The following is a 27356-nucleotide window of genomic DNA, read 5'->3' as shown; positions in this document are numbered from 1 at the left end:
AGGGTCGAGCCCCGCCAGAGGGAACCCGAAAGCCCAGCGCGGCACAACGTCAGTGCAGGAAAATGTGTCGCCAGGTGCCACTTCGGGAACACGTAATAGAATGGCGCGACTTCCTTGCTGGTAGGAAGGGTATCTAAGAAAGGACTCCCACACGAGACCAGATCTAAGCAGCTCCCCACCCCCGAATCATCCCCACGCCCACTCAAGCTCCCGGGTCTCCCACTGGGAGAACCCCGAGGGGTCAGAATACTGGGCACCCCCAAAGGACCCCTGCCCACCCCCGACTTTCCCGGTTAGTAATCACAAGCCCTGTAAGTGAAGTTGGGTACCGCCCCGCCCTCCAGCCGGTGTCGGCTAGTAGTGTCTCCAGACGGTCCAGGACGCTTAGGAGAAAACTGTTAAGGAACATAAATGGTCCCCTCATTTTAAATTCTTATAGTTTACTTTAAACATTTCTCAATTAGTCACGGGTTCCATTCCCAGTGCACATGCCTGGGTTCCAGGCCAGGTCCCCAGTGAGGAGGGCACAAGAGGCAACTACACATTTTTGTTTCTCTCCCTCTCTTCCCCTCTAAAAAGAATCTTTAAAAATTTTTCTCAAATTAATACTCTGCCAGGATCATGGCTACTAGTAATGCAGGGTATTTAAAACGCTAGAGAAAAATCATTTGTTGCCCCCAACAATCTAATATACAAATCAGGAAACCCACAAGGCTTTCCAAAGGTTATGTAACATTGCTTAAACTGAGAAATGTTTTTTTTTTTAATTTTGTTAAATTGTACCTAGTATGTTCAGAAACAAAATTATCTTACTGCAATAAACTTGACTTTTCTTCATCAGATGTTTCAAATAGGCTTGTAAAGAACACAGGCAAGATTCAGAGATTGAGTGATGCAACAGTTTCTAAGGTTAGCAATTTCCAAGTCTTGAAAATGTTAAGCTTAATAACTTAATAAAATGTTTATTCCTCAATTTATTTATATACATGCATCAACTCAATGAATTTTCAGTGGTGGTAAAACTGGGCTCTCTCGATCCATTAGTTTTGTGGCTTTGATGGGAGGAGCTGAAGATAATTTTAGATATTTACGTTTAAAAAATTCTGATACATTAACCAGGAATTCCCCATAAAAAGTCAACACCCAAAACACCTTAATCCACACTCACTGCTAGAATATTTTATTTTAAAATGTGCCACAGTGAATGGGTGTATCCATACTGTTTTATAAATGTAGACACAAACATATGTACAAAGTGTGTACATCCTGGTTAAAGACCTGTCCGAAAGAAAAAATTACAAGAAAATTAATGTAGATGTTTACACTTCATTTGACAATAACTGATGTGAACTGAGGTTTCAGTTACTTAGTGATGACTGGTTAATAACAAAGACTGGTGATTATAATGAGTAGAGAACTATAAATTTCACTTTGTGCCTTGTGTCAAAATTTTCAATGATAATTTTCACCAAAATTTTGTAGCTTGGTGAAATCTAAAATAATTATCTTTCACCACAGAAATTTAATGGAATCCTAAATAATAAATTGACTAACAATTATTCTTGTAATGGGGTATATATTTGGGAAAAATGAGTATCTGTCACTTTCACCAAAGACAATTCTCGGAGAGCTCAAAAAGTTATGCCATAATAAATCATTCATATGAGGGTCTCTTGTTTAGATGCCACTGCAGATTCTAATGTCAAACAGAAGGTCAGCACCATATTCCTTACTTTTGTAAAGGAGGGAAGCCTTTCAAAAACTCTTTGAAGTTGTTTCAGTCGGTATGTTCAGAGTCAAACACAGCAGCACTTTATGGAGAAGGGTAGAGTAATATGGTCAAAAGGAAGTAACTCAGGTGTAAATTCAATGCTATCCTGGGCAACATAAAACGAATACTCACCAGGGTGGGCATCCCAGTGTGTTTGTCTTATTGTTCATCAGGAAAGTAGCATATAAGCTAGGAAAGCCCAGAGCAACACTGACAACACAGACTGACTGCGCAATACTCCATTGCTTTGGAAAGGGTAATGAATAGTCACACCCCTAACTAGAAAGAGGAGCCATCTGAGTATTTATTAACTGAGCTAACCAGGACTGTGAGGTTTTAATATTGCCTGCTATTGAACTCTCTTACTGGTTTCCTCTCTACGTAGGAAGTCAATGCTCATGCTTTCTACAGGGTCCATTAAATCTGACTGAGACATTCTATACCCACCTGACCTCAGGACACTGGGTCTAAGAGTCAACTTCTGACAACACTGGTAAGTTTTTCTTCAGTTCTTTATAGTACTAAATCGGCATAATGCTATCATAATCTGAAAATGATATGGAGGCATCAAAGAGTCCTAATTTACATATATTTATATATATGTGGATATATGTATATACATATACAAACACACTTTTCATTACTATACACATACACACGTGTGTGTGTGTGTGTATAGTATCCCATTACAGAGAATTTGTGGTAAAAATTAATGAAGACATTTAGTTTTCCTGTGGCCATTCATGTAATGAAAAACACCAGTGTATTAATTAACAAGGTCCCTTTTTTATCACACAATATTTCTAAGCAGATATTTGGAGTGCTCAGCAGATTCCACTTTCGGTCTCCCAAGACCTCCTAAGACGTAATTTAAAGTGGGACTTGACAGAACAAGTATCTTCAGACTCTAGTTAAATAAAACAGCAGAAGTAATTTGTTTATATCCTAGGAAACCTCAGATAACATGTCTTATTTGTCAAACTGAGAAAACCATCACCAGATCATCACATAAAGAAACAGACATTAAGGTGGGTAAATGCCCAATTATTTTGAGTCCTCATCATCTGTACAAAGCTAGGTGGTACAAGTAGGCCAAGTCTGACCAGGCAGAGTATGAGGAAGGTATTTTTCCTTTTTGATGCACAAGAAAATAATTTTATGAAAATGTGGGGATGAGAGGGAGCAGCTCTGTGCTTCTCACTGTGTTATCTTTATTACGTTCCGGTGTCACTAAGACTAGTTTAAGTTTAAACATAGCCTGTAGCCAGGATGTTCTAATCACCAGCCACCTTTTCCACCTTTCTTCTTTTTCTGTTGTTGTTTCTTTTTTGTTGCTGGAGCCCCTGCAGGTTTCTGGTGTCTTGGGGGTATGATGTTACTTGTAGATGTAGATGCCGTTGCTGCACTGCCAGGTCTTGGGGAGGTGGGTGGGCTGCTCACAGTTTTACTGGCATCCCTGAAATCATCGCATCAGGAAACTGTTGGTCATTCATATATTCAACAAAGAAAGACTATAGAAACGTACACATAAGGATTTCATTTCCACCTTTAACAATCTCCCACACACATTCTATTTATTTAAGGTGGGTACCCCAATCCCTATCCATTTTATTTTTGAACAAAATTTTTACTGCTTTATAATTAAAAGATAATATACAGTACATGCCAAGTCTTAGAAAGCTGAGAAAGTAAACAATTTTAATGACTTATAATTCTACCATGTACTAAATTACTTAATTAGTAACACTGTAATACTTCTAGTCATAGTATTTATTTATATCTTTGTTTCTCTAGATATTTAATTCGTTGAATAACTCAGTGTATTTAGTTTCCTTTTGAAGGTACCGGAATCCTATTATTTATGATATAATCCTATAATCCAAGTACTTACCATACAATCAAACCTGAAATACCACACTTAAAATACACTGAAGAGTCTCACTAGTGACCCTGAGTCATTATCAGAAAGATCCAACCTATGCTCTGTGTGTCCATGAGAAGCAACGACTTACAGTTCTGATGAAGTTCCTGCAGTTGCTCCCTGGGTCCCCTTTCCAATCTGATCCTTCTTTTTACCCTTCTTTCTTCCCCGGTAGTAAGACCGTTCACGCATTGGTAGCCATCTTTCTGGATCTGGGGTCACTTTTGGGTCATAATTCTTAGGCAGTTTTCCTGTGTAACAATTAATTGATAAAAAAATGAGATATCTATCCAAAATGATTTCAAACAGTTTTTTAAACAGTACATCCCAGCCTGAGAATAAATTAACATTAAAACTAAAATAAGTTTATCTGAGAAAGTTTTATTTGTATAATCTAGCAGGAGAAAAGGCCTTATTCCTAAGCATGACGTGATATTCAGAAGCCATAAAGGAAAAATATTTCACAGATGTATCTATATAAAAAAGTTAAATTTCATCTGGTAAAAGAAATATTATTAAGAGAAATAATAAAACAAAAATACACTATATATAAAAGGGTGCACTAATATTCTTAATGTAGAACAAGTTCTTGGCAATCAAGAAGTAAATCACACAAAGAAAAATGGGCATAGCTGTAATTAGGGTAAGCCAAGAGAAACAAAAATCATTAATTATGTAAAAAGATGGTCAACTTTACTTAATAAAAATGAAAAAGGTAAGAACTTCTATCAAACTAACAAATATTAAAAGCAGTAATACCTAGTGTTAGTGAGATAATGGGAAACACTCAAAAACCACTAGCAGAAAGGTTTACTGGGACAGCTTTTGTAGACAGCAAGCTAACTGGCAGTACCAGTCAAAATTTATACTTCTAAAAATTTGTCCTGCAGAAATCCTTAAGTCTCAAAGTTATGTGTGTAAGAATATTCTGTGATAGTCTTTAAAGTAGTAAACTAACTTAAATGGCCATCAATAAAAGAATAATTAAATAAATTACAGTATATCCCTACTATAGCAAGCTATACGACGAGTTAAAAAAAGTGCATCTATATTTAATAACTTGAAAAAATGTCTGCACAATACAGTCTAAAATAGAAAATTAAAAATTATCCTGATATGTTCATATCAGTAAAAACAGACTGATCATGTACATGTATATTATGTTCTATACACAGAAAAAGTTATGTAATTATCTCTGGGAGCATGAATTTGGAGTAGGGAATTTTTACTTATTATGCCATTCTATAATAATAGAAGTCTATTACTTTTGTTTATTATTATTTTATTTTACTTTATTTTCAGAATAAGTATGTATCGCTTGTAAGTTTTAAAATATGCTCATTTGGAAACCACAAAATATAGAGAAACATGAAACCACAAGTTACGGCTACCTATAGTTACCACTAATTCCCTTAAAATGTTACTAATACATAAAACAACACAAAATAAATACTTGAGTTGTTACCAATTTACAAGCACTGTGACAAAAGTGAGAACTAATAAAATTTCTAATGAAATGTAGTGGATTAAATGCAAAAATTAGTTTATGCACTATCCCAAAACTCCACTAAAATGATAATAAACACATTAGAAGAACAGGAGAAAAGATATAAACATAATTTTGGAAGCTGGAAAACAGATGGAGGAATATTAATAAACTTAGGAGATTTGGAAAAACTGAGTCCCAAAATGGCAGTGCGCAAAATCAAGAAGCAACCTGAATTGGACCATGGATTTCCCAAAGACCTAGGAATAGATAACCTCCGACTAGGTGAAGCCAAGCCTGGCTTAATTCCACCTACTCCTGCCATAGATGAGGACGGTCTAAGCCAATCACAATGCATGGTGTTCCCCTGGTTAATGGTTCAGGGCTGGACATTGACCTATGCTGGCCAATCAGATTAATGGGAAAGACTGCCAAATGTAGAGGGGTCCTCTTTGTCCTGTTGGATGTAAATGACAAGTATGTGGCCCTATTTCCAACAAACCACCTAAGATGCTAGTGGGATTCAGTTTTGTGTACAGCAGCACAAAGAGATACTGGCTCAACTAACCGTGATGCTAATTCTAATGCCAGTTTCACAAACTGAATTTTCTTAAGCTGGTTTGATGAAATTCTATGGTACTCGAAGCCAAAAGCACCCTAATGGATCAGGGGTTACTGTAGCCAGGCACTGTTCTAAGACCTTTACACGTAGTATCTTATTTACTCCAGAGATACATACCATCATATTCCATCTTAAAGATAAAAAACTCAGGCAGGTATGTTAAGTAACCGGTTCATAGTCACAGTAAAAGAAAGAGCAATGTTACTAGAGCAATGATTTGAATTTATGCAAACTCCAGAGCTGTATTCTTCAATGTAATAAAATTAACTGTTAGCAATAGTCAAGACAAAACTCAAAGTGTTCAAAGACACAAAAGGAGAGGACAGTATATTTGTTCGAAGATTTTTTTATAAGGCTAAACTCAAAAGTTTTTTTACAGAAAGAAATCTAAAGATTAATTTTAAAAAGCCTTACCCTTCTTCTTTTTCTTCTTCTTTTTCAAATCTCCCTGTCTACATAGAGAAGAAAAATCATTACCATCAACATGATAAGATACAGAGTATTATACGTGTACAAAAGAGTGAGCTGAATAATTTATCATAAAGGTGTTCAAGGTTTGTTGAGTGTGGGCTCGCCATACCTAAGAGACTAGCGGGTGTATTTATTTCAGTTAAATTTAATCAAGCTCCATATACTTGGCCTTGGGAGAGAAGAGGGCAGAGAGCAGTGGGAGGAAACCTTTTTATTCTTTTTTTTATTTTATTATAAATTTTATATTTTTATTTTTTATTTTTCAGGTTTTGAACCTTGTGAATTTATCTTAAAATTTTAAATAAAATCTTTATTAAGTATATTGACTCGCTCCCTGAAAGAATACTAAAAAGAGTGTAAGAATAAAATACTTCAAAATAATTACTAAGTACTCTGACAGCTATCGGAAAAAGAAGAAGATATTAAAAAAAAATCTCTACATACTCATGTAATGTAATTCTACTGACATTATAAAACAGTGAACTAGAAAGATGAAACAGCAAGAATTTCTGCCAAAAATTCTTTCTACTAAGTTATTCCATTGTGAAAGTTCTTTCGGGGTACCCTGAAGAATAAGAAATGAAACATACAATGTCTTAAAGCTTCACTTTTCACCCAGACTATGCACTGCCTCCCTACAAATCACACTCCACAGCCACACCTGCAATTTCCTGAAGATTCTCTGCCATTTCTTCTTTACCTTTGCTCACACTTTGCTATATCATTCTCTTCATCTTCTTCAACAGTAACCCAATCACTTCCATGAAATGTCTCCTAACCTCTCAGTGTCACCAGGAAGAACTGTCCCCTCTAGTGTACTCCCAAATGCCCTGCTCAATCATAGCATGTGCAATCTTTATTGCAAGTACTATTTAGCTGTATTTCCTTCTGCTAGACTTAGGTTCTGTGGAGGGCAAGGCCATGATTTATATTTTGTCAACAACACAATGTATCTTGAAAAGAAACTAAATCTTTGTATCCAAAAGTTAGGATAAAATGAAAAATATTAATGCCTAATGAAAACACTATGCTGAAATTTAAAAGCCTAAAAGTCAATGTACCTCTCAGTAATTGTATAGGATTAGAAATGAACTATAACTATATGGTTTTACTAATTATTACCCAACCCTGTTTGGAAGAGGGGGAAAAATACTGAAAAAATATAAATAGGCATTATTTTAAAATACTCTTAAGATCTGGCTTGGATTTATTTCATGCTGGGATTCTTTATAAGACTTGGAATAAGAATCATATGATAAGCCCTGGCTGGTGTAGCTCAGTGGATTGAGCAAGGGCCTGCGAACCAAACAACCGCGGTTCGATTCCCAGTCAGGGCACATGCCTGGGTTGCAGGCCAGTTCCCAGCAGGGCACACACGAGAGGCAACCATACATTGATATTTCTCTCCCTCCCTTCCCCTCTAAAGATAAATAAATAAAATCTAAAAAAAAAAATCATATGATAAAATAGAACAATGCCAATTCCTTATTTAAGTTTTTAAAATTCTATTATGAGGATAATAATATCTTTTGTTACCAATCACAGAGTTCACAATGAAGTCAATCATGTAATTGGTCCTGATACTGTTTCAAAGTTAGAAAAAAATTTAGATTTCCAAAGTACTCAAAAAGGAGAAAATAGTGAAAAACTAAGAAAGCCACAAAACTGAGAAAGTGTTCTATCTCTTCTATTCTCTATTCATCCTTAGTCAAAAACATAATCCTAAACATTTACCACAGGCATCTGCTGTTTCTGAGATGGCAATGTAGAAGAAGGAAAGAAATGGAATTTGACTTCATGTAAGTTAATGAAGTCAGCTAACATTTCCTCCAAATGAACAAAATCTAGCTTATCAGAACTTTGGTTTAGAACCACTAAATGATATAATAAATGTATATCAGTAACCTGCAGGCTAATAAAGTAGGCCATATCCAGCCTACACATAACATATGTCTGCCTTTAGAACATGGAAAATCTCCAAGACTTATTAAATGAAAGAAAGCAAGTTCGAAAAAAGTAAGTGTAATAGAATTTCACTTCTATAAATAATAATAATAATCCAATCTGAGGAAAATATTTCTACATCATCTGTGTAAACACAAAGAAAAAGATCTGGAAGAATGTACGCTACATTAATACCAGGAGTTAATTCTGGGTCAGAGGGGAGGGAGGAAATGAGGACTATGAGTTGGGCACAGCAAAAAAAAAGAAGGGAAAAGAAACAAAGGAGACTTAAACCTTACTCACATGGAATTTTTGTAATAGTCTATTTTTATTTCTAATCATTTAAAATCAGCATTAGCGACTGTTACAATGAAAAACATTACCCTTGCTCCTTTGGTTGACTATCTCCAGCAACTTTTCCACCCTTCTTCCGAATGTACGTAGCACCAGGAGAATTTTCAAGAGCTTCAACATCTACTTTTAGAGACATGCTATCTGATGAGGGCAAGTGTTTACTAAGACTGGGACAGAACAGGAGTTCAGGAACACAATATATATTATTTCTAACAATATATCTATGCCAATAGAGAAGTGCACTGTCTTTTTTGATGTCTTTTGTCAAAAGCAAAAACGAGTTCTTAAATCTTCTACAGAGCAACAAATCAGGTCACAATGTCAATTATATATCACATATTGTGAAAGGAAAATGTGAGAAAGGAGCTATAACCTAATCATCTATTCCTTAACTCAGTGACATATTTGTAGGTGGTAGCTTCATAAAAACACCATTCCAAAACAGCTATCAAGTGTATAAAACACAGACTTATTGAAAAGCTTTTGACTTGTGGCTGTTTAGAATCTCAGTCTGGGGAACATACCCATACTGGACTAACACACGATACAAACTCAGGCAACCAGGACACCAATTCCCCTGTTTAAAATGAGCACACGACCCAAGATAGTTAATCAGAATGACATTTCAGAATCATGTACTACTATCCAAATAAAATATCTTTTTTTTTTGGCTATTGGACTTGAACCTGGGGAAATATAAGCTGTGTTTTAATGGACTTCACTTTTGCTTGTGATCAAGCTGCACCCCAAACTGGATCTTTCGCTGTATTTTTCAGTCGCATCAATCAATAAATTCTCATTCTTGCTCTTACTAGTTAGAAGGGGGATTTTGTTTGTTTGCTGAAATTAAAAAAAAAAAGTCCTAGCCAAACATGTACTGGAAGAGATCTAGTAAACAACCAAAAGGATACGCTTTAGCTTTCTCAGGATCTACAAGTGAGTAAGCAGAAATAAGTTGCGCCAGGGTGTGAATATCTTTTGGATTCTGTCTAAAAAAAGAAATAAGAAAATTACTCAACAATTTATAAAACTGTAGAAAATAACAAACAAGCAAAATAACTCCCTCATCTCAAATAAAATTTGGATTTCTACATCTCCACCTTTCAGAGCTTACTTCCACAGCTGTTCTAGGTCACTAATCGCCTCCTTCTTCCGCCCATATTTGAGTTTGAAGTTTGCGGCTTCTCTTATCAAGGACAAATGAGCAGGAGATTTGGGCTACAGTTTGAATAAAAAGAAAAAAAGTTTTAAGCTAAACATCTAGCAAGTCAATGAAATTATATTCAGTAGACCTTTAAAATGGACCTATCCAGTAAATTCCTCAAGTTTTACAGAATGCATGAAAAATCATAAACAAATCTGTACACACAAACGGGAGGTGGGTAGACAAATTAGTACAAGTGATGACTACTTTATGAATTAGGAAAACCATCTCCATTTAGATTGTCCCAAATTAGAAATAATCCCATTACCAAATATATGTCACTGTAGATCTCAAACACTGACTTAATAGTTTCCAGAACATTGATATCTTTCGACCACTAACAGTGCTAACAGCAGTTCTGACCAGTGTGGCTCAGTTGGTTGGGCGTCATACTGCAAACCAAAAGGTTGCCAGTTCGATTCCTGGTCTGGAACATGCCTGGGTTGCAGGTTTGATCCCTAGTCAGGGTGTGCATGAGTGGCAATCGATCAATTTTTCTCTCTCATGCTGATGTTCATCTCTCTCCCTCCTTCCCTTCCTCTCTCTCAACATAAATAAGTAAATAATCTTAAAAAAAAATACAACCCCCCCCCAAGTGCTAACAGTATAAATGCCACCTAGGCTGAGTACTGCCTATGCAAAGAGCCATACTAAAAAAAAAAATTAAAATGTCCCTATTAGATGGAGGCATGGTGTACAATTACTCCAGGTAGAGGTGACCCTTAAACAACATGGGAATTAGGAGCACTGACCCCTGCATAGTTGAAAATCTTAGTATAACTTTTGATGCCCTAAAAACTAAACCACTAATAATAGCTTACCACTGACAAGCCTTACTGATGACATAGTCTATTAACACATATTTTGTATGTTATATATATTATATACGGTATTCTTACAATGAAGCTGGAGAAAAGAAAATGTTACTAAGACAATCATTAAAAAAATACATTTATAGTACTTATTTTTGTAAAAATCCACATACAGGTGAACCTGTGCAGTGCAAACCCATGCTGTCAAGGGTCAACTGTACTATGATTCTGCCAATTACTACTGTCTATGGACTCTCTGGCCACCAGAGATGAGTCCTCTTATATGCGATCATGCACTACTATTCTCCTTTCTTTTTTTTTAAAAGATTAAATTTATTTTTAGAGACAGGGGAAGGGAAGGAGAGAGGGAGAGAAACATCAGTGTGGGGCTGCCTCTCACGTGGCCCCCACCGGGGACCTGGCCCACAACCCAGGCATGTGCCCTGACTGGGAATCCAACCAGTGACCCCTTAGTTTGTAGCCTGCACTCAATCCACCGAGCTACACCAGCCAGGGCTATTCTTATTTCTTGAGATTACACACTCAAAAACACATACACACAGAGGACAGAGGTTTAGAAACATAACTGAGCAATCCTCCCCCCCCATTTTGCAGCCATTTCTTACTTCTACTAACTCAATTTGGACCTGGTATACTTAAAAAAAATAGAATATGACAGTAATAGCATTTCTTCTTTTAAATAGTAAGTAGGAATGATTCGATTCTCCTAAATTCTGAGTTCAAAAAGTGCAGCTTTTTATTTTTATGTAAAAACATACCCTTAATAAAAACATTTTATTCCATTTATTTACCTGATGGTTTTGATACCACTGGATAGCTTGTGTGAAGACCTCAATGGCACTATCGATATCTTCCTCATGGCTATACATGGTCACTAATGCAGATACCTGCCCAGCCAAAGGTATAAATTAGTAAATATCAAATAAACACCAAACACACCAATGGACTATTAATGCCATTACTTTCACAGTCTTACAAAATTTTAATAACTCACCATGCCTGGTTTATGTTTTAACTCCTCTATGCTTCTTAGGATTAGACATGCTTTGGAAACGTTACCTTAAGAAATTAAAGACAAAATCAGTCATCACAATGAAGAAAGTATATTATGGAAAATAAGAGACAAGGAATTTAAAAGCCATATTGTAACATCTCTAAATACTTAAGCTATGGGATCTTGGGAAGAATGTACTCTTATTTAGCCTTGGCCAGTGTGGCTTAGTGTATTGGAGTATCTTCTTGTGAACTGAGAGGTCACTGGTTCAATTCCTGGCCAGGGTACATGTCTGGGTTGTGGGTCTCCCCCCCCCCCGTCAGGGCGTGCAGAGAAGCAACTGATTGGTGTTTCTCCCTTTTCCTCTATCTCTGGATCAATAAATATATCCTCGGGTGAGGATTAAAAAAAAAAAAAAAAAAAGAATACTTTATTCATTTTACAGATAAGAAAACTAAGCTGTAAAGAAACAACATATCTTGCTTACACCCACAAAGAAAGATAATGGCAAATGACCAGAAAAGTCATCTCCCAATTCCCAGTCTGTGAGTTCTAGTTCTCCTTATCAAACTGTAACTTAAAAGTGGGAGTCCTTCCCTAAAGGCCCTGAAATATGTTATTACACGTGAGTATAATGGAAACTTTCCTACAATGTTAGAATTCTAATTTTCTACTCACTGCAAACCTTAACAACTACACTTTTCAAAGTCTTTAAAAACATGACAGGCTCTCTCTCAGTAATTTTTATTTTTATTTTTTAAATTTTATTTAGTTATTTTTCAAGTACAGGTTTCTGTCTATTTCTCCCATCCCAGCCTCCCCCGCCCCTTGCTCCCCACCTCCCTCCCATTTCCACCCCCCTTAGTTCTCGTCCCTGTGTCCTTCCTATTTGTTCCTCCAAATCCCTCCCCGCTTTTCCCCTTAACTTCCCTTCCTTCTCCCCTCTGGTCACTATCCCCTTGTTCTCTATTTCAGTGTCTTTTTTTTTTCTGCTTGCTTGTTTGTTTTGTTGTTTAGCTTCCTGTTAAAGGTGAGATCATATGGTATTTGTCTTTCAACACGTGGCCTATTTCACTCAGCATAATGCTTTCCAGTTCCATCCATGTTGTTGCAAAGGGTAGGAGCTCCTTCTTTCTCTCTGCTGCATAGAATTCCATTGTGTACATGTACCACAATTTTTTGATTCATTCATTTACTGATGGGCATCTAGGTTGCCTCCAACCCTTGGCTATTGTAAATTGTGCTATGGTAAACAGTATGGAATTTTCTCAGAAAAATAAAAATCGACCTGCCTTTGGACCCAACAATTCCACTGCTAGGATTATATCCTAAGAATCCTAAAACATCAATATCAAAGAACCTATGCACCACAATGTTCAGTAATTTTTATTATGATAAAATAGTTCTTCAAAAAACAATAACAAACCCCTGAAAACCTAATGAGGAAAGAAGAAGAGAGCAGGACAAAGAGAGGTGGGATCCAAGGAAAAAGAAACAAACAGGGTCACAAGGGGACCAGCAGTGTTTCCCAACCAGGTTTTCATTACTACCCCACTAAGGTGCCTTTTTACACATATTTTCCTATTGCCAACCCCCCTCCCCTCTCCTCATAACATTTTCATTTTAGCCATCATAATATACAAAAATTTGCTGAATACCCCCAAAGCAATTATCATCCCCACTGAGGATGGTACTCTGCACCAGAGCTGTTTGACAGAACTATCTGTGATGATGGAAACATCCTGTATCCTATTCTGCCCAACTAGCCACATGTGGCTACAAAGCTTCTGAAATGTGGCATCACAGCCAAATTTAAATAAGTTTTAAATTTCATTTAATTTAACTTAAAATAGCTATGCATAAATAGTGGCTACCAAATATGGTCAACTCAACTCTAGATAATCACTCAGGGTTGGTTCAAGATCATGGACAAAAACACTAGCAGTTTTCTGTAATATCCAAAAACATCAGTTCTCATTAAATTTTCTTGCCCCTCTCCCCCACAGATATGAGTTATAAAGCATAAAGGGTTAAGAAATTCTGAAAACCAAGAGGTAAAGTAACCCTTATTTCATGCAAATACTACCAAGTGACAGATATAAGCATTTCTACGCATGACATACCAAGGAAATCTGAACTAAATATGTTCTTTTGGAACAAATCTTTTGCTTCTATAGACTTTCAAGGCACAGACTGAGATTCATTCTAACAATTCAGTAATAACCCAAGAAAAGGCCAACTCACTATTAAGTCTGTTGGGGCTCACACCATATAGTAGCTTCATGTTTGAAATAATAATGAGGTCTCACCATTATGCAAAAATTTAAAACTCACATGTTCAACTATTTCAGAATCATTCCAACCATATGTTTCCATTAAAATGATGTATTAGTCATGACGAAATCATCATTAATACCTTGGGAAATTTTCAGCTGTGCCATGGTCAGCTTAATTTCAGCTGCATTTTCTGGATGCTGGTCTGAAAATTCCTAAAATTTTTTTAATTGGAAAAAACACACACATTTTATTTACACAATTAACTGCACACATTCCAATTACTTACTACATAAAAATTTAAATCCACTTTTAAAATATTAAACTTCTGGTCTTAGTTCAAAGTTTTACTTTAGAAAAATTTTATACAACACCCACTATGCTTCAAAATTATGCTCTGAAAATAAGTGCCATAAATGCCAAGTTTCTAGAAAGTCACTAAGAAATAGTAAGATTATTCCCACCCCCCCCCCCACCTCCAAAAGATACTCAAATAAATGATAACTCCTTACTGAAGTTCCCTGTTAGGCAACTCTGCCCCTCAGGATGGTCCTAATTTTACCCTGTCCAACTTTCCAATGTACTCTACCCTCAAGAAATTAAAAAATAATCTAATAGCTGATTTAGGCTGATTAAAACCAAGCCAGGAGCTCTATAATTATTTGAGTTTGGACTGGACTTACTGGAGAATACATTATTGAAAAGAGGGTTATGTATGTTTTGGTATTATAATCATAAAACAAACCCTTGATGTTAATTAGACCTCAAAATGAAAAGCACTCTAAAGAGTGCTTAGGACAAAGTGTAGAACAAACATGTACTAATGCAAATTTCTATAAAACAAAGGTATCGCCCAAGAATTAACTAAAATGACCCTATAGAATTTGTCTATGGTATATTAACTATTAGTTTGTCTGTGACATTTGTCAGTTTTTATATATAATGAAAATGAAACAAGGCTGAAACTATTTGACACTTCATTAAGTACTCAAGTAATTCCTTTACCTGAAGAAGCTCTATCGCTTTTGTGTGCTGCTTTTCACGACAGAGCTGGGCAGCTTGGATTAACACAGGCAGGAGATGCTCGGGACTTTGGGACTGTAAACTGGCAGATATCTTTCGGCACTGTTCTGCCTAAAAGACAGTATGCACACCCCCCAACAAAAATAAGCTGGTTAACGAAATTAAATGTAAGTGAGTGACCAAAAAGGAAAAATAGATAGGGTAAGGAGGAAGGAAATCAGCTGAAACAAAGTAGGAGGTAAAAATCTGCCTAGGGTAAAAGAATTGGTTTATAATGTCTATTCTTAATTTTTTCCTATTTAAAAAAATTTCCATTTATGAAATTTAAACTATGAGTTCTAAAAGCATTTTAGGAAAAGATGAGTTATAAACATTCATTTGAATGCTTAAAACCCAGAATTTTGTTTTAAAAAATGTATCAATTATCAGCCTTTGCTTCAAAACAACAAAACATATAGGTATTTCTTGCTAAACTATTTTAGAATAACTTAACTCCATTCTAAATAATAAAACGTTACTGCCTCTCACCCTCCCACTGAAAACCTCTGCTCTGGAGTATGAAATCATAATTGACTTAGAATTAATGGACATTAGGGTTAGAACTGACCTCCTTAATATTTATAACACTATAATTAATTTACTTTAATTCAGAGAAATGAGAACTAATGTAATGAGATTATCTCATCTACAGATATGAATAGTGTTTTCTACCAACAGCATACTTTTACATGGAATTGGGAAATTACTTGTTTAACCAATAAAATCATTACATATGACATCCTGAAAAACACATGGATATAAGACGAAATATAAATAGACTGCAGTGATACAGCCAGTATGCTTCAGGGGCCATACTCTAAAAAGGTTTAGCCAGAGGAACCAGAAATCTGTTACCTACCTGGTTCGTGTACATAGCGAGTAAAGCTTTGTTAAATTCTATGGCTTGCAGCTGTTTTTTGGAAAGCTTAAACTCTACTCCTTCGGCATTGGTTAATTTAACCTTCTTCTTGGAGTCAAAGACATTTTGGTCCTGACAAAGAAAAGTTTATCCATCATTAAGAGCAAGCTCAGACTTCAGTTCTTTTATGCTTATTCCTTTCATTTATTTTATATAAGAACAAGAGAGCTTGGAAGATAATACATTTGCCTGCTTGGGGTACCTATGCTTCTAAGATGCATATAAATTTGTCTTGGGTTCTTAATTTTATCTTTCCACTATTAAAGCTTGTTTTATAAAAGTTTATTTTGAGCTTTTTGACAGAAAGTACACAGGGACAGCACAAATCTTACAATGAAAATTAGGATTAAAAAGATTAAAATCTGCAAGTTCTACAAATTATGCCCTTTAGAATTTAGATGACAAATGAGGAAAGTAACTCATTCCTCTCTGAAATACCTGCTATTACATAATCATTAAAATTCAGAAAATATATTCACACCTTCCTTGAACACATTTTTAGCAAAAAAATAATAATAATGTAACATGGCTACTGTTTTTCCCTTCCTTTTATTATTAATATTATTGTTATTTATCCTCACCCAAACACATTTTTAAATTGCTTTTACAGAGAAAGGAGGGGAGAGAAAGAAATATCGATGAGCAAGAGATACATCAACTGGTTGCTTGAAGGTCTCCCATACTTTGGTATCATTCAATGTAACCTATTTTTTAAAACTAGTCAACATGTATATATCCTCTTAGCTTCTGTTTTTTCATTTCCTGCCTCCTACAGGCCATAAATATTTCTTCATAATTCATTTGCTTAGGCTGGTGCTTAACCTTTAAACTGTATCTCTCTTTCAAGGGTAAGCTCAAATTCACCAACCAGAGATCTTTTCTTTCACCAAATACTGCAGTTATAAAGTGTAAGGCAAGAAATTTAAACATGTACATTTTTCTCAAGACCGAAATGAGATTTTAAAACTGTAATGATTAATACCATGTTTCAGCATTACCTATTGCACCCAGCAATAGGTAATAAATACCTGTTGACTAAAGAAAGTTCAATGTATAATTAATTGCACTGAGTAATTGCACACTCTCCTGCTCACAAAACAGACTAAAAAAATTTGTCCTCAATGGCATTTCAAATTATTCATAAGTGTAGGTAGGTATATATTTTTGCTAAAATTCAATAGCCTGCATCAATTTTTGGAAGCCTAAACCATGCCAATGGCCTTTAACATCCTGTAACTAATACCTCCCTTAATCCATTATCCCATTTCTGGGGACTCTGAATTTCTGCTATTGGAGGAGAAGTGCTACGAAGGAGAAGGAGCAAGCCTTGAGTTAGAGACTGAAATCTAAATCCAAGTTCTACCTCTTACTAGAGGTAGAACTTACACAAGTTCTAAATCCAACTAAATAGTTCTAAATAGAACTTCTACCTGTTCTATTTGTGACCTTATACAAATTTCTTAACTCCTTTCAGCCTCAGATTATACTCTTATAAATTGGAAATTAGTACTATAACCTAAAAAGATAATTGTGAGGATAAAATAAGATGACATTTGAAAAAAATCACATGGCATATCAAAAAACTCCACAAATGCTACTTTCATTTTCTATTCACCTGAATTTCAAGTCTGAACATGAGAAAGAGAACCTGTCCACACCTCCCCTTCAAAATAAAAACCACTGGAAAGAAAAAAATTATCTACAGAAAACTTTGAAACTCACTAGATGAAAATATTATGTAACACATGCACATACAAAGCTTAAAAGTTCAAACATTTTAGTTTTCTAACAGAGATTCTTCACATTATTACACTAAGAAAACAGTAAGATTTTAAAGTCCAGGATTTGTGACTACAAAAAAGTTTTACTACATGTGATCTGCTACAATTTTGGACTCTGTTATGGAAATTTAAAAAAAACCCCACTTATCCTAGAACAAAGCCAGGTAATATGCTGTCAGCATAAAATATAAGTGTAAGAAAGCCATGGGTAACTCATACCTTGTTAATGGTAATGATGTTATTTGCAATCACAGCTAGTAATCCCACATCTGTCGGCCTGTGAACAAGCAAGTAAAAAAGGATCAACCCTTTAAAAAGAAATCTCCCTCCCTATAAAAGACACTTCATTTTAATAACTCACTTTAGCTTTATTATCTGATTGTAAAGTTGCAAAGCCTCCTCTGTACGACCCTGAAGCTGCAGAATATAGGCCATCTGCCCATGAATGATGGCCAGTTCTGCCTGGGGGTCTTCCTCAGTCCCATCCTAAGCAGAAGAAGAAACATTTTTTTTCCTGTAAATTCTCCAAGTTGCTCCATATATTTACCAAGTAATCCAAACCTTTAAAAGGTATAGAATCCTAAGACATACATATTTTTAGGAATTTTGCCTTTGATTCATCTTGTTAAAATTAAGGAACTGCCACCAAGAGGCAAGTTCACAAAATCCTAATTACTGCCACAGAAAGAACGTCAAAAGCTGCAACTAATTCTATAATTAAAGCAGCCCTCTTAAGTGTCACTCCAGATTAATCCATATCCTTTGCTCCTCTAGAAAAGTTGACCAATGCCCATGTACCCATGTAAAATGAACGCTGAAGGCTAGGTGGCTGTTCTCTTTTACCATACCCAGCTCTCCTGTTCTCACCTGGCGAATATACACTGACTAGTGGTCAGATGGGCTTGCTTCCAACTCCTTTATGCCAGTTATGTTTGACAAGCAAATGATAAAAATTACTTATCACAGTAAAAGAAGTACTGTGAATGCAAAGAGACTTATTTCAATAAAGACTATGTAGAATGCTCAGAAATATTTGATAAAGGTGAGTTACTAAAGAAAATTACTAATTAGGTGTGAGCCAGAAAATGCTAAGAGATTAATAAAAAGGTAACAACTAAAAGGACTATAATGAAACTACTTCACAACCGTCTTTCAGATAGCGTTGCACTTCTAAAAAACATAAACAAAACTGGAAATGAAATCACAAATACTGGATTATGTAAGATATACATGGAATTACTATGAACAGACCCATACTCAAAGACCTGAGCCCTATATCTAAAATAGAAGTCTGATTTTATATTTAAATGAACTTAAAATAGAATGCTCAGGTATATAAAAACTTTTGTACTGTAATTTCTCACCCTAAGCAATGACTTCAAATAAGTGATCAAGAGGTTTTTCTACTATCATCCCTATTCGGTGAGTCATCATCTGTTTCAAAATGTCAATAAAAAGTATAATAAAGCCCCTTACAAATTTGTATTAGTCCAAAGTGCAAAATGTGGGTTTACAACAGTAGAATACTTACAGAATCTTCTGATAATGAATGGCGGCAAAGATCTACAGGAAAAAATAGTTTTAAGATTAACAACTGTTGGATAACTCCCATTCCTTTCACCATTCCAGAGAGCAACATTTCAAGATAATTTTAATAACGATTTGACATTTATCATTAGCATTAAGTATACTAGATGAAAGTGGGATATTCTACATACTATTTTGAATAGTATATGTAGAATACTATTCAAATTTGAATAGTATGTAGAATACCTTCCTTCGTTTAATATAGTATGAACATCTTTATGATGTACATCTTCCTTTTTAGTGTTAATGTTATAATTTTAAATGACAGCATGGTGATCTATTTGGGTATTATAGTAAATACCTAATTTCTACAATTTTTTCTAAAAGCTTCAACACATGTAAATATTGTATTGGGTTGGCCAAAAAGTCCGTCCATTTTTTTTCCATAAAATAGAAGATAAATTTTTCATTTTCACCAACAACTTTATTGATTTGGATATTTGAGTATGTCAGCTATCTCCTGTGTAATTAACATTGGTTGTTCTCAATCAAAGAGAATTACATTCTGTAATGCCTCACTTTGACGGCTATCAACTGGTCTGCATGACTGTGGAGCATCGTCCATCAAGTAATCTCCTGAACGAAACTTTACAAACCACTTTTGACACATTTGATCAGTCACAGCACCTTCTCTATACACTGAACAATTTTTTTTGTTTTTTTTGCATTTCAGCTGTTTTTACCTTTTTTGAAATAAAGCACAATATGCCCCAAATGACGCTTATTTTCTCCCATCTTCAATATTAAAATGGCTAAACAAAAATTTACCAATGCTGGTAAGTTTTTTTTAGGTGCATACTAATATGGCAACTGTCACCATACAATCTAACAAAATTGTTTTGAATCAAGTTAAAGGCAACCAAGTGCTACTAGAGCCATCTTACAGAAAAAAAAATCAAACAAACTTCTTGGCCAACCCAATATATGAAAACATACCAAATGGAGTAAAGATGTCCTTGAATAGTGTTATCAGTGTATAAATATATAGTGTGTGTGTGCATACATGGGCCCATATAGGTATACCACATTATTACTATACCTGAGTACCTGTATAGTAAATATAACTAATATTTACTGAATGCTTATATTATATGCCATGTACTCATGCAAATGCTTAACACTGACAAACTCTATTTAAATTTAACATGTACTGTAACTTGTCCAAAACCTACTCTTCAAAATTTATACTTTAAGATCCTGTGTGGTTGAAAATGAACTAGTATGACTCATGAATTAGACAGAAATGGAGGACAGATACTGTAAACTCTCCAAAAGAAAGACTAGATTAATTCTTAAGAGATTCCCACCAAATTAATCACTTCCCCTTAAAAACTTCAGAAAGTCAAATGCAGATTTTGGAAATATTTTGCCAAGTTACATGTACACCATAATCACATTAATTTTAATAAATTTCCAACCTTCAGCTTTCTGTAGGATTTTCATTGCCTGACTCAGCTGGCCTTGTCCTATCAGTGCACATGCAGCATTGTAGCACAGTTCATGTGTGCCTTCTTGGAGGCCCAAGTTCTCCTGTCATGGAACAAAATACTAGTCAAACACTAAACAGGAATATCTTTTCACAGCTATGTGATACTCAATGATACCTACTGGAGCCACTTTTTCCCAATTGCTTTGAGCTGCAACAACTGCTGAAAGGTTTGTTTTTCTCTCCTCCTCATAATCATCTTGGGAGTTTCGGACGAGATTTCTATACACAGCTAAGCATTCATCATAGCGTTCTAGCCGGTATAACTGGAGACAAATAAATAGCAAGTAAAAAAGTCGGGGGACAGAAGAAATAGTGTTATGTCTCCAACACTATACAAACCCTATAAAACCACTAAGAAGGAAAACATACAGCATAACATGGGTAATCAACCATTCTTCCTTTATAATTTCTCATTTAGTTCTGCATGCTACTACTTCTTTCAAAAAGTTACGTGCAATGAATCTACTATATTGCAGATTTGTAGGCATTATTCAGTTAAAAAAGTCACTGTATTTACCTCTACTTGAATTTAGGTAAATGCCTAAGTGGAATGTGAAACAAAACTTTTCTTTAATAGAAAACATCATTCCCTAAATCTGACTTACAATGAAAAAGTTATCTAATAACATACCACAACTACTAAACTCCAGTAAACAGGAATAAAATTAGAAGTTAACAAAGAGTTAATACTTCTAGGAGTTTGCTATATTTAATGTTCATTTTGTCTTTTTCAGAAACCAGCAATTGTATAGGTCGTATGAAGTATTCACAATATGATTCAAAAGGGTAATAAGAACCATCGCCATGGGTCAGTTAGTCCTCCATGTACGTCAGAGACTAGGTACCCTCCATGAATCTCAAAATGCTAGAATTTACCCCGAACTTACCCAGCTTACTTTTAGTTCTTTATAGACCTACAATCTGAGAACTTGCCCAAATACTTCTTCAACTCATTTATATTGTTAAACTCATACTACTTCTTGGGAACAATACAGTCAATACAAGATTATTTGCCCTAGATGGACATTTTAAAAATCTTAAAGAAGGTTTTCCTAGTTCTAACGATATTTCTGTCCTTTCCTCATTAGCAGCTCTATTTTACATTAGGCTTCATTATATGTCTCAAAACACTGTTAGAATAAGGTATTTTCAAGGATTTCATGAACTAGCTGAATTCATACAAATTATCACCATGATTTTATTTGAGATTTAATATAATTTCAAAATTCTTTAAGTATACAAGCTCCTTTCCAACTCTCATAGGATAGTTCATAATTTTAAATTACCCCAAGGAAGTCACTTGTTCATAGACTATTATACATGAAGCTTTTGCAAGAAGATCAAGAACAGAAAATATGTTTAAATCCCAAGGACTGGTTTGGTGGCCAGTTTTGTGGAGCACCAGGTTCCTCATCCATGCTCTTTACTACGGGCAGAGTTATGCTAACTCAGGATGATTGTTAACAGGTGTTTAAAAGCAGTAATTACCACTTGTCCATAAAGTTCCTTCAGTTTGTCAGTCTGCTGGTTGGCACTTTCTATTGTCTTCAAGGCATTCTCAATTCTGTTCAGCCTATACTCGCAATATGCCTTTTCAAAAGAAAGAGAGTTACTGAAAAAGGAAAAAAACAATATCTGATTACTAGTTCACACAGCAGAGCACTCACTATATGCCAGATACTGTTCTAAGCACTTGATATATACTGTCATTTAATCTCCATTAATAACAGACTAGGAAGCTGACAAAGGTTAGTGACTTGTCTGGAAGCCAGACAGCTCATTAGTGGCAGAATATATTATATCCGTGTCCTTAGCCTTTTGCTTTCTTGGATATTCTTGTGAGAATTATTGGCCTTTGAAATAAACACATACGAATGAAATCATCAATTAGCTAAATAACTGTCTTAGGTACAAAGACAGAGTGAACACCATTTTAAATAAATTACTACAGAAATTCCTTAAATCTACTAATCTAGCAAGCCATATAATGCTGCTTTTAACTTGTTCAAGAAGCAAATGATTAGCGGAAAAAAAAAAGTAACTAGATATCTTAAAAGAACATAGTATTTGGATCCAAACTGGTAAATATACAACTACATATACACCACTTTACATAGACATAAACCTTTAACTACATTAATGTGACACCTAAAACTTATTTTGAAATTTCAACCATAACCCATGAGGAAAAATATTTATCAAAGTGAATGGCAATATCTTTTATTTACTTGCCTGACAAAAATTATTTCAAAATTTCCTTAACTCACAAAATGGTCAAAATTCAAAATAATGAATTTCAGCATAAACATATTTACTAGGAGAAAGCAGCATTCTCTTTATTTCCTTTTTATTTTTAATAAAGTTTTTAAAATAAGTTTTCAATCTATAATACATGTTTATAGCTCAAATAAAAAACAAAAAGGTATGCACTAAGAGGTTTTACTTCCACTGCTTTTCAAATCTGTCCTATTCCTCCCTGCCTCCTACAAGTGACTATTTTAATACACCGTTTCACTGGGTAGTGTTTGTTTTGCACATGTAGTAAAATACACATATAAATGTTTATACATTCTTATACAAAAGGAAGTATACTTATACTGGTCTGTACTTTATAAACTAGAATCTTTCGTTAAAGAATAAGTATGCTGCAAACTTCATTTTAATACACATTTCTTCTGGGGCTTAGACATAACTGCAAAAAAAAAAATCAAAATTAGAGTAACAATTTAGAATACAAGTTCAAATTTCATGAAAAGACAAATGAAATAGCCCTGGCTGGTGTGGCTCTGTGGATTGACTGCCAGCCTGCAAACCGCAAGGTTTGCTGGTTCGATTCCTAGTCAGGGCACATGCCTGAGTTGCAGGCCAGGTCCCCAACTCGGGGTGTGCGAGAGGTAACCTATAGATGTATATCTCACACATCTATGTTTCTCTCCCTCTTTCTCCCTCCCTTTACCTCTCTCTAAAAATAAATAAAATCTTAAAAAAAGATAGACTGCTAAAGAACTCTGGCAATGAAAGATCTTGGCCTAAAATGAACCTCATCTAAATCATTCTCAAAGGAGAATGCTAAAACACATCTCCTCTTATACTGCCCTACCACACCATCTGTTTAACTGTTCTTCCTATATCCCTCTGAGAACTCCTGTTACATTTATGTTCCTCCTCCCTCCATAATTTACCTCCTCCTTAGTGGTTCAAAGGGAAGATGGGGTAAAGAAAAGGCCCCTAAAGCAGGAAAGACAAAGTTACTATTATTCGAACCAGTTTCAAAAACACTACTGGAAAGCAACAGAAGAAGAAGAAGAAAAAAAAAAAAAACAGGTCGAAATCACTGAATAGTGATGAAAAAGTTATTATAGTTATGGTAAACATGTTTCTAGTAACTACACAAACAACCAATTGCATCACTTACTTGACTAACACTTTGGTATGAGTATTGATGACATTTAAGGCTTCCTTGAAGCTTCCATTCTGGATAAGGCATACCACTTTACAGTGCAGGGCGGTAATATCATCCTTGTCGATCTGCAGTACTGCCGAACAATTTTACAGAAATATTTTTAAAATCCACTTCTTTTTCACATTTTTACTAAATTTTCCCACCCCTTGTCTCAGGAAACTAGTTTCTAATTATACTGCAGCAGGAATGATTTGTCAAACCATTAAAAAAAGAAAGTGGATCTCATTTTTAACCTAACAAGTAGTAATAAGGAGAGTTATAATTTAACAAGTCAGAGTTTCAATGAGATAGATTCCCAAGATGCATTTTCCCCAAAAGGAGAGTGAAATAAAGAAGCAAGAAAGCTGTGTTCTTTAGCTTTTTCATCTTCTGATGCATGTCACATAGTGCATATTTCATTACTTCACAGGGAAAAGTTCAGGTAGAATTTGGAAACAAATTTAGTTTTGAATACAAGATTGTCATTAGATGACTTGAGGTCTTAGGCAAGTCAGCTCACAGAAAATCTTAATTTTCTGATCTGCAAGATGAGTATGAAATTTCGTATTACCTATTTTATTTACAAGATTATCAAGAAAATGAAATGAGAATATTTTGGTAGTATCTGTAAGCTACAAAGTATACAAATGTAAGCTACAAAGTATCCAGATGCAAACTATACTGACAATAGTTTAAAAAACCATTCAAAATTTCCCTTTTCACCTAAAACGACCAAAGTACAAGGAAGGACTCAGGTAGCCAAGTTTCAATGTTAAATAGCTGTTCAGTGATGAAATGACCAGGATCACTCCCCTTGCTCCTGGGCAACTACAGGAGCCCAATTCTAAGAATCAAAGGCATTCTGACAAAGAAGACAACAATACGGTACTTGAGAACTGAGAGATATTGATGAAATAGTTCCTGCAGCTTGTTACACTGCCCCCAGTAGTAATGGCTGCGGGCCTAGCCAAATGCTAACTTTAATTCAAAATAAGTTTAGGAATCAAGTAATTCTAATTAGTATCTATTTTCTTCCATGCCTGAAATCACCAAAAATGCATTATGAGTACAATCACTTATTTTCACATTAACCCGACTATAGGTTGTTGAAAACTATTTATACAACTTAGTATGTTACTGACATAACTTTTATGTTATTACTGCTTTAATTAGCTAACTCCTGTACTGGTGATTGCATTTCCAAATCTATCAAATATAGGTGGCATCTTCAGTAAAGAATTTAGCATGAAAGACAGCATTAAAAAAGCATAGCCATATTACAGTTACATAGTAAAGGATAAAGGAATATAATGAGTAAACTTCACACCGAAGTAGTTTATTGGAAATCACAAGATATGGGGCAAAAAACAGGCCAAGCTTTTTCTTCGAATGTGATTTCAGTTATTAGTGCTCCACACACACATTTTCTGGTTTAATGACATTGGAGAGATTAAATCTGGGAACACAGGCCTGGTATGGAGATCCAGCCCTTCCCTCTTTCCCGAGTTTGTACGTATTTCACCTTGTCAGCACCAGCTTCTAAATTACGTGTCACAGGGGGGTTTCACCCCTCCCCCCGCCCCGAGGCCTAAGAGAACAAACTCCTTCAGCAACAGTCTCCATCATTCCTCTAAATGGAAGGAGAAAAGGAGGCAATGAGGAATATTTGTAATATAAGGCGTGAAAACAGAGGAATCAAATAAGAGAACAATCTGGACGACGCGTAGGCAACAGAGGTCTCTTTAAATCCCTCCCTCGCTACCTGCTGTGTGTAAAGAGGGAAGTACACGTGGCTCTAAACCACCAAGGCCCAGAGAAAGCTTGGGGCGGTGGGGGGCTTCGACCACGCCCACTACGCTCTCCAGGCGTTCGCACGCTAGACGCAGGCAGCTGGGATCTTTTCTCCCCAAGCCCACTGAGACGTGGTCCGTACGCCTGCAACAGACTGTATCCTTCCGCCGACCCGGGCCGGCCCCGGCACCCGCCCTGATACTTACTTTTGTTGATGGTCTTGAGAGCGCGGGTGAAGTCACCGTTCTGGCCATAGCGGTTTACTTCGCTCCACAGCGCAGGCACCGAAACCCCACTGCTGCCGCTGCTCGCCATCTTGGAGGAAACGCGGGAGGGGCGGGGCAACCGCTGCCCCGGAAGAGGACCTCTGAAGTGACCGGAGGAGGAAACCGCTGGTTGCTAAGCGTTCAAAAGTCGGAAGCGCTCGTATTCTCGAATCAACGTCAGAAACTTACACTGTTGCTGCTAGAAATATGTGGTTAGAGTCTCTTCACCTTAATTGAAGAGGGTCTGGTGGAATGAGGCTTCGGATCTCGCGGGGTAGTTGAAAATGGTTTACCGGTTTCGGCTCTGAGCTTCCTGGTGTTCTGGGGTGGCCGCTGCCGGCGAAGCAGTATCCTGCACGCCAGGTGGGCGAAGATCCATAGAAGATAAAAGGTCGTTAGAGTGGTAAAATACCAACTAGAAACCATAAAGAGCCGTTTGAAAAAGGGGGATAGGGAGAGAGATGGTTTCTTGCTGCTAGAGAATATTTTGTAGAAGAATTGACATTTGTAGGGGGTCCTGAAAGATAATAGGAAAATCTGGGGTTGGTTCTGAGTAATGTCGCAGAGAAGCGAATCTGAGGAAAAACCTCCAAGTGCAAAGCACGTTTGGTGACGTCCTTTGGCTGCCCTTTGGGCTACAGCCCAAAAGGAGCAGGAGCAGATGGCAGTATGACTGGAAAAGCAAAGTATTTGCAGATGAGAATGTCTAGGTTAGTTCCTGTTTTCAACTCATTAGATGTCTGTGAAGAAATTACTTAATTTATCGAAGTCTCAATTTTACCGACTGCAAAACAGCGATAATATATAATCGTTCGGGGAAGAAACGATAATTTATGCATCCTCACATAGTAAGGACTCAACACACAGGAGGGTTAGGGGGTTTTAAGCTCTTAAATAACAAGATGTGTTTGAGTGTCAGAAGAGGGTGAGTACCTACTGAGTTCTCTTGATGAAAAGACAGGTCATTTGAGCCCGGATTGGCGTCGCTAAGTGGATTGGGCGACATCATGTCAGCAAACCAGATGGATTCTCGGTCAGGGAACATAGCTGGGCCAGGTCCCATATTGGGGCGTGAGAGAGACAATCTATGGATGTTTCTCTCCCTTTCTCCTCCCTTCCCCTTTCTAAAAGTTAAAAAAAAAAAT

The 27356-nt window shown here is 36.0% G+C and overlaps 1 protein-coding gene across 1 annotated transcript; it reads right to left on the bottom strand.

Annotated features, from left to right (window-relative positions):
- Positions 1–1164: 1164 nt before the first annotated feature.
- On the bottom strand, positions 1165–26288 carry SRP72 (signal recognition particle 72). The gene is made up of 19 exons (XM_037162238.2): positions 26152–26288; positions 24128–24248; positions 22201–22324; positions 20832–20975; positions 20642–20753; positions 19168–19199; positions 17998–18122; positions 17856–17913; positions 15796–15927; positions 14880–15008; positions 14017–14089; positions 11601–11665; positions 11398–11493; positions 9684–9787; positions 9481–9558; positions 8599–8736; positions 6215–6252; positions 3784–3943; positions 1165–3227 (listed from the first exon to the last, which is right to left on the bottom strand). The coding sequence occupies exons 1-19, from the start codon at positions 26258–26260 to the stop codon at positions 3050–3052; spliced, it is 2016 nt and encodes a 671-aa protein (XP_037018133.1). The 5' UTR covers positions 26261–26288; the 3' UTR covers positions 1165–3049.
- Positions 26289–27356: the final 1068 nt, after the last annotated feature.

This window comes from Artibeus jamaicensis, unplaced genomic scaffold (genome assembly GCF_021234435.1).
Source record: "Artibeus jamaicensis isolate MK-2021 breed Jamaican fruit bat unplaced genomic scaffold, CSHL_Jam_final contig_889, whole genome shotgun sequence".
In the NCBI taxonomy this organism is placed as follows: domain Eukaryota; kingdom Metazoa; phylum Chordata; class Mammalia; order Chiroptera; family Phyllostomidae; genus Artibeus; species Artibeus jamaicensis.
This window is presented reverse-complemented; position numbering and strand designations above follow the sequence as displayed.